Raw genomic sequence first — 19,334 nt, forward strand, 5'->3', positions numbered from 1 at the left:
GAAAAGAGGAAAACTCAAATGGAGCACAAAAGGGTTTCAGGATGGACAAGAGTCACAGCGCCTAATTTGTAGATGGGTGGTAGTGGTGGTGGTGGTGGTGATAGTCGAACAGCCATTGATTTCTGGGGAAAGTGCTAGGTATGAAGGACAGTCCACCAGAGGGATTAATATAATCCTTAATAGACGAATGTTAAAAGATAATCCACTGGGAGATTCTCCTTCTGGATTCAGCACTTCCCGCAGGAATCAGAGTGGGGTATCATTCCTACAACTCTAAAGCAGACGCCCCATGAAGTGGAAGGCTAAGAGTAAGGGGTGGATTAATGGAGGTGTGCGGAACTTCGCAGAATTTTACTCTGGGGAATTCAACAGAGTTACAGAAAAACTCAGCAAGAGTCTGCCAAAGGGCAGAATATACACAGCTCATGCTGCTCGTGCTGCAATTTAGCACTCATAGCGCGAGCAGTGCTGATGATCAGCACAAACGTCACCATGCGTTGCGTAAGAGCACGCGGCCAATCGAGTTGAGTTTGATGCCAGAAGATAGGGGAACGGTCCTTGATATCATGTTAACGAGAGGAGCAGGAGTAAGTACAATCAGAGTTATGTCTATGAAAAGGAATCAGCTTGACTATCAAAACAGTGCGATGAGGATTACTAAAATGCATGGGGAAATAAAGAAGGAGAATGTTTAAGGAGAAGCAGTAGCCAGGGTCAAGTAGAGCGTGTGGTTCCCGCCCAGGGATCTATTACTGAAGAATTGAGTTAGGTGGAAATGTAGTGAGGCAGAGAAGAACTGATATTAAACGAAAGTGTATGAATCATCAGCATAAACGATCATCTGAAACTAAAAAAGATGTGATCACAGAGGAATAAATCTCATTGGCGAATGAACAATTCTCTCCAGAATTTCATGGCATTACCTCAAAGTTCTCTCCTTTCTAAATAAACAGTGTTTTGGGTGCAAACATATAAATGCACTTGCTATCAAAAATACAGAGGAGAGACCTTCAAATGACAAAACAAGAGCGTGAAACAGTAAGACAGGGAATGCTTTTATTCCCAAATCCATCTTCAAAGTTGACGGATTCGGTCTGTCACAAAGGTTTTGTGTGTTTGTCAACAGGTCAGTTGAAGTAATAGAAACATACACAACCAGAGGCATACTACCCACTGAAACATTTGGCCACTTCTCCATTTTGAGGTTCTACTGTGTGATTCATCCATATTTTTAAGACTACACGAAACAACATAGACTCATTGAGTGTAGCTCGCCCCATATTCAGGCTGGTCCCTAAAGAACGTACAAGTAAACGAAGAGCCAGAGGACAGTGACTGCTCTGGTGAGGCATGCGTTACAAATGGTGGTCCATCCATGTGGTGCCAGATGTCACGCGGTGGTTAAGGACACAATGGTGGCTGAAGGAGTACCTTGTGTGTGGTCTTCTTCTCTTAGTATTCCTAAGGCCTAGATTGATTGTTTCAAGCCAGATTTTACCCAGCCCGGCTTGTGCCTGCTCTCCTAGGTCGGACAGTTCTCGTTCATTTAACGCTTCATGACCTTTCTTTGGACCCTTTCGAATGCGATCTACAGTTGCTTAGACCTTTTTCTGCCCCTCTATTCTGCCCCAATGCACTCCTGAGCGTACCACTGGCCTTAAGTGCATCAGGAAACCTAGTACATAGAATTCTGTTTACCAGTTTCTCCAGTTTTTGTTTTCTTTCTGTTTAGCCTTCTTTCTCAACTACACCATCCTTCAGGCAGCCTATTTCAGCGTTGTGTTCTTTCTGCATGCCGTTCCTTGTTGTGTTGTGAATTTGTATAGAACTTTACTCATCCTGTTGCCCTTTGCCTGCTTGACACAGGGCCACTTTCTGCGTGTCCCTCTCTCTTGTGCCACATCTGCAACCCTTTTCACCCTGCCTTCCTTCTTCCTTGCGCCTCATTACCTCAGTATTTTACCCCTTGCCCTCTGTTTGTTCCCCCTTACTGTTGCCTTCTTTTTCCTGTCCTTTTCACATGTGCTCTCTCTCTGCCTTTCTTTTCCACTTTTATCCTTTCTGTCTGTCCTTTCACATGTATGTTAATTCCAACTATCCAACTACATCTGCCTTCTTTCCACATGTGCCCTCGTTCAGCCTGTCTTCTGCACATATGCCGGTTTTCCTTTCAGCATGTCCCCTGCACGTGTCCCGTCTAACTGCCCAACGTACACGTGCCTTCTTTCAGCCTGTCCTTCTCATGTGCCTTTTTCCCCTTTGTGTCATCTTTCGGCTACTACCTGTAAAGTCCCCTCGAAAGTTGTCTTCCTGCTTTTTGTTCTTCCTAATGCGTGTGAAGGATATTGGGTCACGAGGTCTGCGTGTCACCAGCTGACCGCATTCATCTAACCTAAGCTTATCCACCAAGACGCCATGTTGTCCTGGGACTTGAAACTGATCGGTATTCGGGCTATTCTGTCATCTCCGTGTTTGGTCCCTTTACCCTACTGAAATAATCTGCTGCTTTGAACGTCCTTTGACATGCATTTGAGGATGTGACCTGAGCTGGTGAAATGATCTTTGTGGATTATCCCCTCAAAGTGCATTGGGGGATGGTTTGTGTAATCCTCTAGCAGATAGGCATAAGTTGCTCTGCAGCAGCCTGATGCTACCCTACTGCAGGCTCATTCTGTTTTCTTCCTCCTTCTACTGATTGGAAAAGCCAAATTAATAACCTGTTTTCGGTGTTATCATGACACACTCTGGAGATCAGTTTCAGGATCTGATAGACTGACCTACTCCTGATCCCGCTGTGATTTCCAGGTTATTTACTTTTCCCTTCCCATAGTGATCAAACCATTAACGATCCTTTAGTTGCTGTTTATGTATTCATCTGGGACATCCTTATCGTGCGAACAAAGACTTTAGGTCTGTTTCAGGAGACATTTGGTATAACTCTGACATTAACGTATATATAACTGTTAATTGCAAATGAGCTGATCAGACAATAGACATGTGAATGTTAACAACATCTAAAAGTTCCCTGTAAAAGCAGCACCTATTTGATGTTTAATATTCTTCACCCTCTTCTTCACCATCTCCTTCCACAGAATCCACACCAACTTCTTCATAATCTTTCTCCAAGGCGGCCATGTCTTCACGGGCCTCAGAGAACTCTCCTTCCTCCATACCCTCTCCTACGTACCAATGGACAAAGGCACGCTTGGCATACATCAAGTCGAACTTGTGGTCCAGGCGTGCCCAGGCCTCCGCAATGGCTGTGGTGTTGCTCAGCATACACACGGCGCGCTGCACCTTGGCCAGGTCACCACCAGGGACCACTGTGGGAGGCTGGTAGTTAATACCAACCTTGAAACCAGTTGGGCACCAATCCACAAACTGGATGGTACGTTTGGTCTTGATGGTGGCAATGGCAGCATTGACATCTTTGGGCACCACATCGCCACGGTACAACAGACAGCAAGCCATGTACTTACCGTGGCGTGGGTCACATTTTACCATCTGGTTGGCTGGCTCGAAACAAGCATTGGTGATCTCTGCAACAGAGAGCTGCTCATGGTAAGCTTTCTCTGCAGAGATGACTGGGGCATAGGTGGCGAGAGGGAAGTGGATACGAGGGTAGGGCACCAAGTTGGTCTGGAACTCTGTGAGATCGACGTTTAGGGCCCCATCAAACCGCAGGGAGGCAGTGATAGAAGATACAATCTGTCCTATTAGTCTATTCAAATTAGTATATGTTGGGCGCTCAATGTCCAGGTTCCTGCGGCAGATATCGTAGATGGCCTCATTGTCCACCATGAAAGCACAGTCGGAGTGCTCCAGAGTGGTGTGAGTAGTGAGGATAGAGTTGTAAGGCTCAACAACAGCGGTGGAGACCTGAGGAGCAGGGTAGATGGAGAACTCCAGCTTTGATTTCTTGCCATAGTCGACAGACAGACGCTCCATCAGCAAGGACGTGAAACCAGAGCCAGTACCACCGCCAAAGCTGTGGAAGACGAGGAAGCCCTGGAGGCCTGTGCACTGGTCAGCCTAAGAAAATGAAAAATAAAACACAAATATTTTTTTATTTACATTTTGTGAAACAAGTAAATCATTCCTTAGTTTTATAAATTGTATTAATAATTTATGGATATACATGCCATTGCTTTTTCTGATATATTCATGCATAACTTGGGCTCCACCTTCATCACCCTGTGATGAAGCCTGATCACACTATCCAGGTGAGCAACTCTTTTATCAAATGCCTGGAGTTTACAATGTTTCATCACAACTTATATAGAGCCTTGCATGGGCAACCCTGACTGGGCAGCTTTGTTAGCGATCAACATTAAAAGGGGATTGCTCTTAAGTGGATTCATTTGCGATACTGTGGATTACCAACACACTACTCCTTTACTCGTGGTGCCATGAGATGCCTCATTTTCAGTATTTTTTGCCTATGTTCTAAAGAGTGCTGTGTGGACTAAGTGTACATCCTATTTACCTTAGATCCCAGGGCAGAGATCTGCACCTCGATTGATGATCTGCTTTCCTCTTCCACCTGCGTTCAGCGTTTGTCAGCTTTAACAAATTGTGTGAAGCTAGGAAACATTTTATCTACCTCTCCCAGTGCCTCAGGACCCTGTCAACTCTGGGAGTGCCAAAGGGAGATCCATTGTGAAGTTTGTTACACAAAAAATGATCTTCTCCTCAAAAGAGCTTCACTGGACACATGGCTTTATGCGCCAAGTCCTGTGCCAACACAGAAAGTACTCTTAAATCCCAAACAAATGTATTCGCCTGTCCTATGCTTGAATGACATCTATTGCTCCAGTTTACCAATCCTAACATCTTCCTTCACCCTAAACTTTCCATCAGATCTTAGATGCTTCCTTGCTCTTCAAAGTTTGACCTCCTGGACAAAACCTTGTTGATTCCCTTATCTCATATTTTACTGATCCTTTTAGCTTGTTTCCCTCCACGAAAAGATAGTGACCCTTTGTGCAATTGACCTCCAGATGCTTGTTTACAGAACACCAGGCTTTTTGGCTCTGGTGCACTATGCTAGTTGGTTAAAAGGACATGCTGGCTAGCATCCACTTTCTAATATCATCCCTGTTCCTCAATAGAGATGTAAAACTAGGTAGGAACAACCCTACTGTTCCACTAACTCTTTCATCTTTAGATTCTAGCCCGTCAGATGGCTGTGTCCAGCACCTCGTTGTCTGCACCTTTTTAAACCAAACCCCATTGTCGCAATGGTGGTCACTCTTCCCTTCCACACCCAAGTTAAAGGGTTCAAGAAAGACTATTTTCTATTTAATTTTTCAATAGAAACTAGATCACAGGCACTACCTAAACTTATGTAAGATAGTGCAAGTATCTCCTGTTAAATTTATTTAACAGTGTGTTCAATGGAACTGATTCACAATTATACTTGATATGTTCACTAGACCTGAGTCACAATCTAAAAACTGTTGTTATTACCGTTAACAACCAGTTAGTGCAGAATCAGACAGACAACTGGTCGACAAAATATCAAAATGTGCAAGCAATAATTCTTCGACACACATCCTGATGTGCTTCTAACTCATAATGAGCTTGAAGCAACAGCTATTCAATAGAAAAAGCCTCTACATCTTCTCTTTCACACAACACCGTTTACCATCATTTCTTCAGTTGCATCTCTGAAACCTCATCAAATGGCACCTCATGGCTATTATCACTAATAAACCAGTAGTTACATTATCTCACTGTGAAACATCCGGATAAACCATTCCTGATCCATTATTCTATTGCTAAAAGTTATAATTGTCTTCTCTGCATCTATCCATCAAAAGTGTAGCAGAATGTTGTAACATATTTAAAGCCTGACTATACAATATTTGACAGAATAAACCACATCTCTACTGTCCATGTTTGTGGTTATTCAAGAAAGATCTGTGACCTGAAAATTGGAAGAAGGGCGTCTGGCAAAGAGACCTCACTGGCCATTGCTGGTCGTGCTTTGCTCTGTTTGTGTGCTTTGTATTCTTTTCCTTACTAAACTGCTCCTCAGAAAGAGAATATTTACCAGTTTGCGTATCCTGTCGAGCACCAAGTCAATAATCTCTTTGCCAATGGTGTAGTGGCCGCGAGCATAGTTGTTGGCAGCGTCTTCTTTGCCGGTGATGAGTTGCTCAGGGTGGAAGAGTTGGCGGTAGGTTCCAGTTCTAACTTCATCTACGGGGAAGAAAACATTTGAGAACCGGTCCTACAAGAGCAGTTTTATGCTTTTCATACACAAATAGGCTTTGTAAATTGTCCTTGACTCGGTGATGTTGATTTACCTTACATTTGATAGGAATGTGCTTTGTCTATGTGGCAAAGTCAACTTTTTAGTATCGCTTTTCCAACATTATTCTCTTAAATATGTATCTCCATTTATGTTGTACTTCATATAGGCATACTTTTCTGAGCTACTGTAACATGGTTGCCAGTTGCAGAGCTACTATTGTTGTATAGGAAGTAAACAGAGCACAGAAGGCACACGGACCTGAATTGATTTTTTAATTTTGTATGATTAGTAAACTATTGGCTTATGGTATGCTGAAAGTCATACATTTTAAAATCAAGTAGACATTAAATGGGTTTTCTCTATGTGCAGTGCGAATTTGGCCATGAAGTCCGAAGCAAGGTATTTCAATGACCTGCATCGTTATTTCAGTCAGAGTGTCTCTGTTGGTTTGATCTACAGGAGCCTATATGGATGTGATTTTTTTTAAATAATCTTTACAGCACTGACAGAATTTGTAGCTTGCTCATGTACAGCCATGAGACGTAAAAGAGAGAATCTTTCTTAAATCAAGTTACATTGAGAGAGATTCTGGCAGTGTGTCAATGTTTTATCCCGTTAACTCGTTTCAAGGTTAACTGAATATAATTTCACAAGACAACATCATCATTGATTGAGGATACAATAAAGCAATTCTCAGGATAGTATATTGCTAGAAAGATCCACCATGTTTGCCATCTAATGCGCAGATCAAGATGTTTTAATTTATATAATTAGATTAAACTGTTTTAATTCTTAGATCAAAGTTTTATAGTTATTGATTCTTAGCTAGATCAAAATGTTATTAGCTCCAACTTCAATCAAACCATTATGGCTTTCTAAACTATCAGTTGTTGATTCTTGCTAAGAACAGACATTTATTGATTCTTACAAAACACCATTACTCTTTCATAGTTAAATCTCACACTTTTGGTTCTTAGATCAAATTCTTAGTTCAATCTAATTATTATTGGATCTTAGATCAACCCTTAACTCTTAGATCAAAGAGGTATTGACTGTTAGATGAACATGTATTGCATGCTACCTACATCAAACAGCTATAACTTGTTTAAAGATCAGATGGTTATTTATGCTTAGATTAACAAATATATTCTCTGTTAGATCAAAGATGTATTCAGTTTTACTTAGATAGCATCTATTCTCTTTTTGTTCAACCACTAATTAAGAGAGCCTTAGTTAAATCAAAGAGTTACTTGTTTCCATTTAGCTATAGAAGTTATTTAACCTTATTTAGATAAATGGGATATTGATTTTTAATTAGTATGTTATTAACTCCTTAAAACTTATTGACACTTAAAACGTAGTAAACTTATTGACCCTTAAAACTTTCCTGTTAAGGGAGACTTCATGTTTAGAGAATGTTCTTATTTATTCAAATTGTAGATTCTGGGCATGGGGACTTCTATCCACTATAGCCTTCTTAAGGTTTTTCTGCTTGGCGATGGGTACTTTTTCCAGACTACCATCAGATTTCCCATAAGGTATGTGTGTTTAGCATAATTTGGAGGAATGAGAGAGGGGAAGTATTTTAATTAGATGTAATACTTTTTGATTCTTAGAGAAAGGAATTATAGATCTGAGTTCAATACTTACTTTTTCTTTGTTTTACTCATGTAGTAATTAATTCATAGATATATCTGTTGGGTACAAATATTTAGACAAACAGGTATAAGTTCTCACTGAAGCCAAGCAGTTATTGAATCTTGGTTATTTCAAACATTGTTGATAATTAGATCAAACAGGTATGCTTTTGTAGTTGGATCAAGGTTATTGATTCTGTTTAAATCAAAGAGAGTTGTTGATTCTTAGAGTAAAACAATATTGAGTCACAATTACAGCAAACGTTTAATAATGATCCGCCTAATATTTGTTAGTTATATGAAAAAGTTATTCATTTTTGGAAAAATAATTATTGTTCATGGATCATAAAAGTTGTTGTTGTTTACATCAGAATGCCTTGCTCATCCTTTTTTTAGGAGTAGTATATAGCAGGAACTAGCCCTAAACAAGTGATAGAGCTCTTTTCAACGAGTCCTGTAACATGATTACAACAAATAAAGTATATGCATAGGAAAAATAAAATGATACAATATAAGAAATCTATATATTGAGGGACTGGTTCCCTCAAATCAATGCCAGTCTCATTCCTTGTGGTATCAGACAGGTTTAATTTATACCTAGTGTTCTAGACTTGTTTAGTTTCTGTATGGCAATAAGGAAAATGTTAAAGATAGTGTGAGCAATCAATTGCTCTACCAAACACTGGCCTATTGAATTGTGGCTTCTACTCACCAATGACTGTTGGTTCCAAGTCGACGAACACGGCCCTGGGTACATGTTTGCCAGCTCCAGTCTCGCTGAAGAAGGTGTTAAAGGAGTCGTCTCCTCCCCCGATGGTCTTGTCGCTGGGCATCTGTCCGTCCGGCTGGATGCCATGTTCCAGACAGTAGAGCTCCCAGCAGGCATTGCCAATCTGGACGCCGGCCTGGCCAACGTGGATGGAGATGCACTCACGCTACAAACGATAGAAAACCTACAGATTAGAATCCCCAAGTGTTTGAATAAATAGGTCCATTGTTTGGGTCCAAAGGGATGTAATAGCTAGGTTGGAGGTTTAACTACCTAAAAATTATAGAGTAGAAATGTATGTAATTTAAAGGATGTCAAACCTACTCTCACAGAGCTAATCCCTCACTGACAACTAGTAATTTTAAGAAGACATTTTCTTTTGCTGTGTTTTACAGGTAGGCAACCACAGGCATTGAAGAGTTGTGCTTTGATACAGTGCAGGATGGTTTCACAAATGTGTTTTATGACTTCACTTCCAATACGAAGTGACGTTTTGCAAAGATTCCTGTAAAAACATGACTGTGCACTACTGGACACAAAATTGATTGTGCCCGGACATATATAGTAAACTGTAACACAAAGCCCCTGTTAGCCACACACTGTAATGTTGAGGTAATTCCCTAGCTGGCCATTCATTCTTGGGTGCAACACACAATTGTTTTATTCATACAAAGAGTGTGAGCTGCTGGATTTCTACTGAGCATAGATCATAGAGGTTTAACTATCATTAGAGCAGCAGGTGAAGAGGCTGAAGGGTCTGGGTGGGATGAGCCGACTCAGCTTTTACAACTCAGCAGGTGGCAAGAGGGTCCATTTTCGTTTCTTGTATTAAGCGCATGGCAGAGTTGCCATGACGCTAGCCACAATCAAACATCTGCTTTGTTTTGCGGCTTAGAGGCAGTGACACCCTGGGTTGTTACTGCTTCACCAAGTGTCCCGTGTGACTAGAAAGAGCAGCTGGTTTCTTACTTTCTGCACTGTCAGAGCCTACAAAGAGGATCAGTATGGAAGGGCGTTTCAGTTTCTGGCAGGGAGACTGAAAAAAGATCCAACCCTCCACTGCCCATGCTATGCTTGGTTTTGATTCCCTTGTGGGTTGCCCTGGTCCAATCTGAGCTGGTATTAGTGCTCAGTGTGGGCAGTGCACTGGGACTTCTGTCTTCCCGCCTTGGCATGGCATGTTGACCCGCTCCTGTATTTCACCAGCTTCCCAGGGTGATCTCATAACATGCGGCTGTGCCAACATTCCCCGCGCTCTGCTCCAGAGCCTAGGCGGATAAAGCGTGATGTGTCTGCAACAAGTTAAGCATTGACTGTCGAGGAGGAGGGCGCCAGGGGCATTGAGAGAATGGGCCTGGCATGCCCACCCCCTTTGTCTCCGGAAATGAATGTCTAAAGTGAGGTGTGGGTTTACTCCTTTCGGATTTCAGGGTTGTGGCGGTCCTCCAAGCTCGCTGCCCAACATTCATCACGGGTGGATGGTGTAGAAGGCTGCGCAGTGTTAAAGGTTGGGGTTCATTTGCGACTGTAAAAGGGAACAGTATACACAGAAAATACCCTTTGTTTGCTCAGACCTTGAGTTGGCAAGTGCCCATGATTCATGAGCATTTCCTTGGGACACTGTCAGGCAGACTGTGCAACCATCAGCCAACTATGGGTTAGCCGCTGCTAGCCAACGGAAGGAGTAAGCCACCATGTAAGGCCACATCCTGATAGTGAGGCTGCCATCGAGAGGGTGCAGTTAGCCAGCATGCGATACCACCATTCAACATGGGCAGCCGTAAGCCTGACATGAGGAGCCATTCTCCAATATATGAAGCCATCAGTTAATGTGTGAAAGTATTCTCCAGACATGTGGAGGCATCAACCATGTGTGGAAACCATCAGCCAACCTGTCCTGGCATAAGTCTACATGTACAGCTGTGGACAACTTGTGCAGCCATCAGCCAACTGAGGCACCTGCCAATTAGGCAATAAGGCAAGCCCTGGCAGCTGGCAGCCTAAAATGTGCAATAGTCAACACTGTATGCAGCCCTTAGCCAACCATCGAAAGCTGTTGGTTGTGTAGGGACAGCTGCTAGCCAATATCTGTAGCCATCAGTAACATGTCAGTTAATACATGCCACCGACAGCCATGATGTTTAGTCATCAGCCAGTTTGTAGAACGTCACACTACACTTGCGGCTGGCATGCGTAGCCATCAGCCACCATGTGCCATGATCACCCACCATGCTCAGCCCTGAGCCATCATGAGCAGCTATTTGCAATTGTGAGCAGCCAACATGTGCAAACACCGCAGTCCATGCAAACTACTGGTCAAATATGTGCAGCCATCAACCAGTATGTGCAGCTATTGAGACACGTACCACCAAAATCCGTTATTTACAGGCCTCAATTCAAATTGTTGGCAGCTGTCAGACAAATATGGACTGACAGCTGTCATACAGCCATGTAAGAGTGGGTCAACATGTGACGCTACTCGGTTCCTTGCAGTCGCCAATGTGTGCAACTGTCAGTCAAGACGTGGATATTTAAGCCAGCATGCACATGTGCAGCCGAGAGCCAGCATGTGCAGCAGGGAGCCAGTATTTGCTGCACTCTTCCAGCATATGCAACAATCAACATGTGTATGCAACCCTCTGCTAGCATGTACAGCCAGGTGTTCACTGTCAGGCAACATGTGCAGCTGTTGGTCAATAAGTGTTGCTAAAGAAAGAACAGACGTCCGGGTTCGTGGGACAAAATGTTGTCTCTTGGTATGGAATCAGTGGGTATCACTTTCTATAAACGTGGGTATTTATTACCCTGGGGAAGGCAAATTGAGTACAAACTAGTACATTCACTAGTACATTAGGTTTGCCCTTTTGATTCTTTGACCTTTTTAACATTGTGATGATCATATTTATGGATAAATGTTTTTAATGTGTTTTTTTACATTGTGCAATGTGTAATAAAATCTAATACTGTGACCAAACGTTTGAGTTGATATGTTTTTAATCTAAGAGTTTCCCATATGTGTGTGCACTTAACAAGTGAATGTACTAGTTTGACTATAGATACTTAAACCAATAGCCCACAACATTGTCAAGGTCCTAGACCTGTCTTTCGAAACCCATTTATGTGCAATTTTCCTAAATTTATACAAATATGTCTATACAGCAGAATTTTTCTGAGTACTGAGTGAAAATGTTAAAATAGGTGTGTACTCAATTTGCCTTCCCCAGGGTAATAAATACCCACGTTTATAGAAAGTGATACCCACTGATTCCATACCAAGAGACAACATTTTGTCCCACGAACCCGGACGTCTGTTCTTTCTTTAATGACATTTTCCCCACCGTCCTCTACTACGTAGAGTGGGGTCCTCCTTATTGTTTTTACAATAAGTGTTGCTGTCATATAGCGAGTGCAGTACTCCAACTGCATGTACAATTTTCAGCCAACATGTGCAACCATCAGTCAACATTGCAGTTGTCAGCCAGCATGTGCAGTAACCAGACATGACCAGTGGACAGGCTGCATGATCAGCTGGCTGCCAACTTGCACAGCAGGCAGCCAATGTATAATAAACATATGCCAGTCACCAGCCATCGTGTGCAGGTGCCAACTAACATTGGCAGCCACCGGCTGCTTCCATGAGGAAACCGTTTCAGATGCAGCGTCCTACCAACCAAGCATACATGTATTTCGGGAATTTATTTTGCTAGTTCTGGCGTTATTTATTCGCAGTAAATGCAGAGTGTTGTTATTTTCCTGCTCTTATGGTTTTTGACTCGTTCCTCGTCTCTCGCGAGACTTATCAGCACTTTGGAGGGACGCTTTATCACGTGATTACTATCCTCGTTTGTCACAGACCAGAGGATGTAGAGCTGACTGGGTGCGGCCGCTCGGCTGGCAGACTGGGCAGGGCATAAGTGCTGCCTTCAGCTGCACTTATCAGCTCAGTACAGCCAAAGGGCACTGCCGCTCGGCCTCACAGCACACGCAAAACGCCTTTTCACCTCTGACCCACGCAGCACAGGCAAAGGGGAGAGGGGTGTGACCTTACACCAGTAAACATGCTCTTAGCCCCTCGGCCGCATGGCACAATTAGGGTAAAAAGGTTTCTTCCTGCCCCCTCACCACCCACTGGTAACCTCCAAATGGACGACTGCTTTCGCCCTCTTAACAAATACGTCATACACCCGACCCGAAAGAGAAAAAATGTGCATCCTTTAGAAATTCACACTAAAGGCTGACCAGACCCCACACATACATTGTGCATATCCATCACCACCACACGACGTCATTGCACTGTCCATAGACACAAGACTGGCGGGCATACAAACACACATAAAACACCCATGGGCACATACAGACACAGACGCTAGCACACACACCCTTCAAATCACAAGACACCCACACGCCAAAGATGAACCCCAAGGGCACTCTTCGTCTATCTAGACAGCCAGTCAACCAATAAAAAAAACAGGCACCGAGTGCCTGGGCCTGGAGTTGAAAAATGTTCAGTGACGCTGAGTCCTAAAATGGTGCCTTGCTGCTGATATGTGAACAACTAAAAACAGGCCCTGACCCAGAGGCTGTCATTTGTATGTGTAGACACGTGCACCACGAGCTGGTTGGTGTTAACAGAGGTGGCCAGAATTGGAAACGAACCTTCTGGTAAGGCTACTCGTGTCTTTGGTTGTTGTAGCCACTGTGTGTGTGTGTTATTTTATGGTTACATGGTTACGCTGTGCCCAGAGGCCCTGCATTTCCCTGAAGCTTTCTTTCTATTCGAACGGAAGGTTCCCTCCCAGCCGAAGCTAGGTTTCCCTTTCCAAGAACAAGGCTGCGATTGGTTTACTGACTGCGTAAGTCTGGGTTGGGAGGACGGGCTGCTTCTGGAAGGGCCTGGCTGGGGGAGGCCCTTTAGTACAGACATGTGATGGGTGGAATGTTTGATGTAATCCAGACCACTGGCCTCGCGCTGGGTAACATTCCTTTCCATTGTTTCTTTGTTCAGCGAGACCTCGTGAGGGACAGACTACACCAAAACAGTATTGGTCCCACAGCAGAAGAAGCAGTCCCGGAAGCACTTCCAGGCCACGTTTCCTCTGAGCAGGAAGAGAAACACCACACATGTGGGTAAATGCTAAGACCTTAAAGGCAGAGCCAGCTTAAAGGCCTAGGTCTGGGCGTACCGTGTCACGTGACCCGCGAAAAGAAAGAAATACTTGAGGGATGTAATTCTGGACTCAATCAGACCTCGGACATTCCTCTGGATAGTATTCCATTCCATTGTGTTTTTTTCCTCTCCATGCCATTACAAAGGGGAAGTCTCGTAAAAATGTGTTAGATGCAAGGCTGACATTCACCGTCTTCCCAGCGGTATAGCTGAGAAGCTCATGGTCTGTGTCAGGAATACGGTTCTCCGCGTCCATCGTCCCTACAGTGCACCCTGCTCCTCTAGTTCTGGAAGCATTTGAAAGCTGCAAGAACGGTGTTCATCTCTGGGTGTTTTAACTTGTTTAAATGTGTGTTGGGTAAGTAAGTGATTACATAACCGCTTTTATTCCCGGGGGCTCTCGATTACTGAATACCCCTTTGTCTAGTAGCCCTCCACCTGTATCTGACTGACATTCCATCCTGTGCCTGGCATACCTGGCTCCCGCACATCTCCGGGCCCCACCCCATCAATGGCTGACCACCCCCTATCAGACAGCCCCACCCCCTTCATATCAGTCACACCCCCCCTATCAGGCAGTCCCACCCCCTTCATATCAGTCACCCACTCCCTGTCAAGAGTCCCACCCCTTTATATCAGTCACCCACTCCCTCACCCACTCCCTATCAGACATCCCCACCCCCTTCATATCAGTCACCCACCCCCTATCAGGCAGTCCCACCCCCTTCATATCAGTCACCCACTCCCTGTCAAGAGTCCCACCCCTTTATATTAGTCACCCACTCCCTATCAGACAGCCCCACCCCTTCATATCAGTCACCCACTCCCTATCAGACAGCCCCACCCCCTTCATATCAGTCACCCACCCCCTATCAGGCAGTCCCACCCCCTTCATATCAGTCACCCACTCCCTGTCAAGAGTCCCACCCCTTTATATCAGTCACCCACTCCCTATCAGACAGCCCCAACCCCTTTATATCAGTCACCCACCCTCTGTCAGGCAGTTCCACTCCCTTTATATCAGTCACCCACCCTCTATCAGGCAGTCCCACCCCCTTCATATCAGTCACCCACTCCCTGTCAAGAGTCCCACCCCTTTATATCAGTCACCCACTCCCTATCAGACAGCCCCACCCCTTCATATCAGTCACCCACCCCCTATCAGGCAGTCCCACCCCCTTCATATCAGTCACCCACTCCCTGTCAAGAGTCCCACCCCTTTATATTAGTCACCCACTCCCTATCAGACAGCCCCACCCCCTTCATATCAGTCACCCACTCCCTATCAGACAGCCCCACCCCCTTCATATCAGTCACCCACCCCCATCAGGCAGTCCCACCCCCTTCATATCAGTCACCCACTCCCTGTCAAGAGTCCCACACCTTTATATCAGTCACCCACTCCCTATCAGACAGCCCCACCCCCTTCATATCAGTCACCCACTCCCTATCAGACAGCCCCCCCTTCATGTCACCCACCCCCTATCAGAGTCCCACCTCCTTCATATCAGTCACCCACTCCCTATCAGGCAGTCCCACCGCCTTCATATCAGTCACTCACTCCCTATCAGTCCCACCCCCTTCATATCAGTCACCCACTCCCTATCAGTCCCACCCCCTTCATATCAGTCACCCCCTTCATATCAGTCACCCACTCCCTATCAGTCCCACCCCCTTCATATCAGTCACCCACTCCCTATCAGACAGTCCCTCCCCTCTTATATCAGTCACCGACTCCCTATCAGGCAGTCCCACCTCTTCATGTCACCCACCCCCTATCAGACTCCCGCCCCTTCATATCAGTCACCCACTCCCTATCAGACAGTCCCCCCCTTCATGTCACCCACCCCCTATCAGAGTCCCACCCCCTTCATATCAGTCACCCACTCCCTATCCGGCAGTCCCACCGCCTTCATATCAGTCACCCACTCCCTATCAGTCCCACCCCCTTCATATCAGTCACCCACTCCCTATCAGTCCCACCCCCTTCATATCAGTCACCCACTCCCTATCAGACAGTCCCTCCCCTCTTATATCAGTCACCGACTCCCTATCAGGCAGTCCCACCCCTTCATGTCACCCACCCCCTATCAGAGTCCCACCCCTTCATATCAGTCACACACTCCCTATCAGACAGTCCCTCCCCTCTTATATCAGTCACCGACTCCCTATCAGGCAGTCCCCCCCTTCATGTCACCCACCCCCTATCAGAGTCCCACCCCCTTCATATCAGTCACCCACTCCCTATCAGACAGTCCTCCCCCCTTCATGTCACCCACCCCCTATCAGAGTCCCACCCCCTTCATATCAGTCACCCACTCCATATCAGTCCCACCCCCCTTCATATCAGTCACCCGCCTCCTATCAGACAGTCCCTCCCCTCTTATATCAGTCACCCCTCTCACGGTCTGCCTGAGGCTCTCCCATCCTTATATCAGTCAGTCGGTCCACCGTATTACAATTCTCCACCCCATGTCTGACTCCCCACATTTCTAATCCAATAAAACTACATCCTCGAGATACTCTGATTATGTCTGACAGCCAGTCGCCACCTGCCAATCTCACCCCGCCCCCAAATCTGACAGACAACCCCTCCCCGCCCGAGATTGCGCTCCCCGTAATCGCTGACCCATGCAAGCTTATCTGACAGATTCTGTATATTATATCGCCCCCAAGTCTGTCACTCTAAATCTAAAAGCCCCTCCCCCAATTCAGAGGCCCTTCTCCCAATCCAGAGATGACTTTCCCACTCCCTCGGCATCAACCAGCCGCCATATTTGCCAGCCCCAGCCCCCCACCTCCCCCATATCTGCCATCCTCTATCCTTCTAGCCTCCTAGCCCACCCACCAAAGTGCCGCATCCCTGCTGCGGGAGGGGTGGGGAGGGGGGGGGGGGGTTAGGTTGAAAATACAGGGGGGTGGGGGTGATAAAACGTCAGAGCTGCGGGCGCTCATACATGGGTAGGGCGATGTCACAAAGACTGAGGATGGCACAATGATGGCAACTAGGGCGGATTTAGGGGTGCGCGAGCAGATGGGACAATGGCAGAGAAAAAGTTCTTCGGGGCGCAGTGACAGAACCGGGGTGCTGGGGGCGAGGCGGACTTCTCAGCAGAGCTAGGGTGTTGTGGAACAAAGACATGGGGTGAGGCAGGGGAGGGTGGAGGAGCAGGCACTATACACGACCTGTTCCGTGGGTGTGGCTCCTCTGTAGGTGGGGGGAGGGGGTCTAGTCAAGCGCCCCTGACTAATTCAAGGGTGGGTCTGATCCGGGCGGCTAATGCGGCAGAGTGGAGACCCTGAATGGCAGAGGGTGGGCAGGCTCAGTGGCAGCGCAGGAGCCTGACCTGGCTTGGGTGGGGAAGGGCTGGCACAAAGGGAGCTGCCACGGTGCCAGTGCAGGGAGATGCCCTGAGAGTGCTGCGGTGAGGGCTGGCGTTGGTACATGCAGCGTTGAAGCTGAAATGGGGTGAAGTGGTAGAGGGGTTGCCCAATGCTGGGGTGCTCGGACTAGGGGGCGCTAGTACCCTTTCAGAGAAAAGGATGAGCTCTGGGTGCGAGGATGCCCCAGATGTAGGGATGATCTGGGTCCGGAGGTTGGCACGTCGTCGGAGTTGATGGGTACCCAGGGCCAAGGGTCGCACTGACAGAGATGGCTTCTCACATGGGCAGCCAAAGACGCGGCCTGGGGGATACATTTACTGAAGTGACAGCTCAGCAGCGGGCTGTGTTGGCATGAGCAGGTTGGCATTGCAGACACCGCAGTGCAGGGCACACTGTCCAAGCTGGACCTCGTCCGCGGTGCGAGGCTGGCTCGGAGGCAGAGGTCCGAGGACGGAGGACGCAGTGGTGGCATCGCCGCGGCCGCTCTCGGCTGGGCGAATGCCAGCGCTATCGGGCTCATCTGGCGCTTTGAGGGTGACCCAATAGTATCGAGGTCGGTGATTTGGGAGTGTGGTGGCAGCGCCAGGGTAGAGATCAGGGCGCGGGGCTGCCACAATAAGACACGTTGATGATTCTGGAAATGTGACTGGCACACGGGCAGAGCTGGGCTGGTGTGTCTGCTGGCACAAGGGCAGAGCTGGGCTGATGTGGCAGAGGAGCCGACACAGTGGCTAAGCAGGAGACTGATCTGAGTCGGATGTGAGGGCTGGCACAAAGGAAGAGCCGAGGGTGGTCCGGCGGCTGGGTTGGCACACTGGCAGAACTGCAAAGGGATTGACACGTACACTGGCAGTATGAGAGCCGAGAGCTGACAGGGGTTCGCTGGTCTGGGGCACCGAGGGGCTTGCACACTGCTCTGGGTGGGGAGCACCGACCGGGAGGGAGGCGGAGGGGGGGGGTCTGGAAGTGAGTGTTGGTTCAGTGGCGGCCCTGGGCAGGGGTCCATGGATGCTCGCTTTGCCCCATGCCCTTGAGGCGGTGTCGTCGCGACAGACAAAGCGGTGTATGAGACATTGCGAGCGGTTTATAAGGGGACAGAGCGAGAGGCCTGGAGGAGTTGCAGCGCATTGAGGCAGGGTGCAGAGCATAGCGTGCACGGGTTACCACGTACTGGCGCTAGATGGAGCGGTATATTGGGCTGCAGAGGGCGCTGTAAGGGGGCCGGCTGCACAAAACGGCGTGCATTGGCTGCAGTGCACTGGAGCTGAAGGGAGCGGTGCCTTGTACGGGTGGGGTGCAGGGAGCGGCGTATTGGACAGGTGCAAAGAGGGTCTGCAGGGATCCATATACTGGGGGTTGCCCCTTACCATGCTGCCGGTGCTGGAGGCTGCTTACAGCGCGACTCTTAGGCGGTCGATGTAAGAGGATCTGAATCCACGGCCCCGCCCTCGGATTTTATACGTTTGGTTTCCATGGCGACCAGCATCCGTTCATCCATTGGTGCCGACAGCCCAGGGCCTCCCGTGATTGGATGAGAAGGAATGGGATGAGGTAATGCTGCAGCATCCCAAACGTGATGGGTATAGACTGGCACTGGGTCGTGGGGGCAATAACGATATTGGAATAAGGGGGAAACATAAATCTTGTACACATATATGGTACACAGGACGATGGTAGCAAATTAATTATATTGAGCCATTAGATCCACCCTTTTTACCTTTCACCAGATCGAGCACCTGTTACTTCCTGTTGAGTATACACACCTGGTTGTCATCCTTCACGCGGTATATCCCTATTCATCTTGGAACAAAGAGTGTACCATAGTTTAGCTTCCATTTTACAGCGTGTACGGTAATGGTTCTTCAGATCATATCTGCCTCACACTCAACGCCGCTGCTTTTATCAGACTACGTGACTGTGTTTATCTTTCATCTTACACAATATGTACGTTTTTGTTCGTTCACATCAGAATACCTTGTTTATCTTCCACCATACTCTTCACCCATGTTTATCGGCCATCACCTTGTAGCTATCTATTTATCTCATGTCATTCGTTCTGCATCACGAGATAGACTCCAGAATCTTCACCAGAGAGTAGTTGCTAAGCCAGACTTAGAC

The 19,334-nt window shown here is 46.8% G+C and overlaps 1 protein-coding gene across 1 annotated transcript; it reads right to left on the reverse strand.

Annotated features, from left to right (window-relative positions):
• Nucleotides 1-1,042: 1,042 nt before the first annotated feature.
• Nucleotides 1,043-18,662, reverse strand: LOC147748779 (tubulin alpha-1A chain). Its single transcript, XM_086963808.1, has 4 exons — nt 18,584-18,662; nt 8,609-8,831; nt 6,056-6,204; nt 1,043-4,032 (listed from the first exon to the last, which is right to left on the reverse strand). Exons 1-4 carry the CDS (start codon nt 18,584-18,586, stop codon nt 3,052-3,054), a joined length of 1,356 nt encoding a protein of 451 aa, XP_086819934.1. The 5' UTR covers nt 18,587-18,662; the 3' UTR covers nt 1,043-3,051.
• Between the last annotated feature and the right edge of the window lie 672 nt (nt 18,663-19,334).

Source organism: Lissotriton vulgaris, chromosome 1_1 (genome assembly GCF_964263255.1).
Source record: "Lissotriton vulgaris chromosome 1_1, aLisVul1.2, whole genome shotgun sequence".
In the NCBI taxonomy this organism is placed as follows: Eukaryota; Metazoa; Chordata; class Amphibia; order Caudata; family Salamandridae; genus Lissotriton; species Lissotriton vulgaris.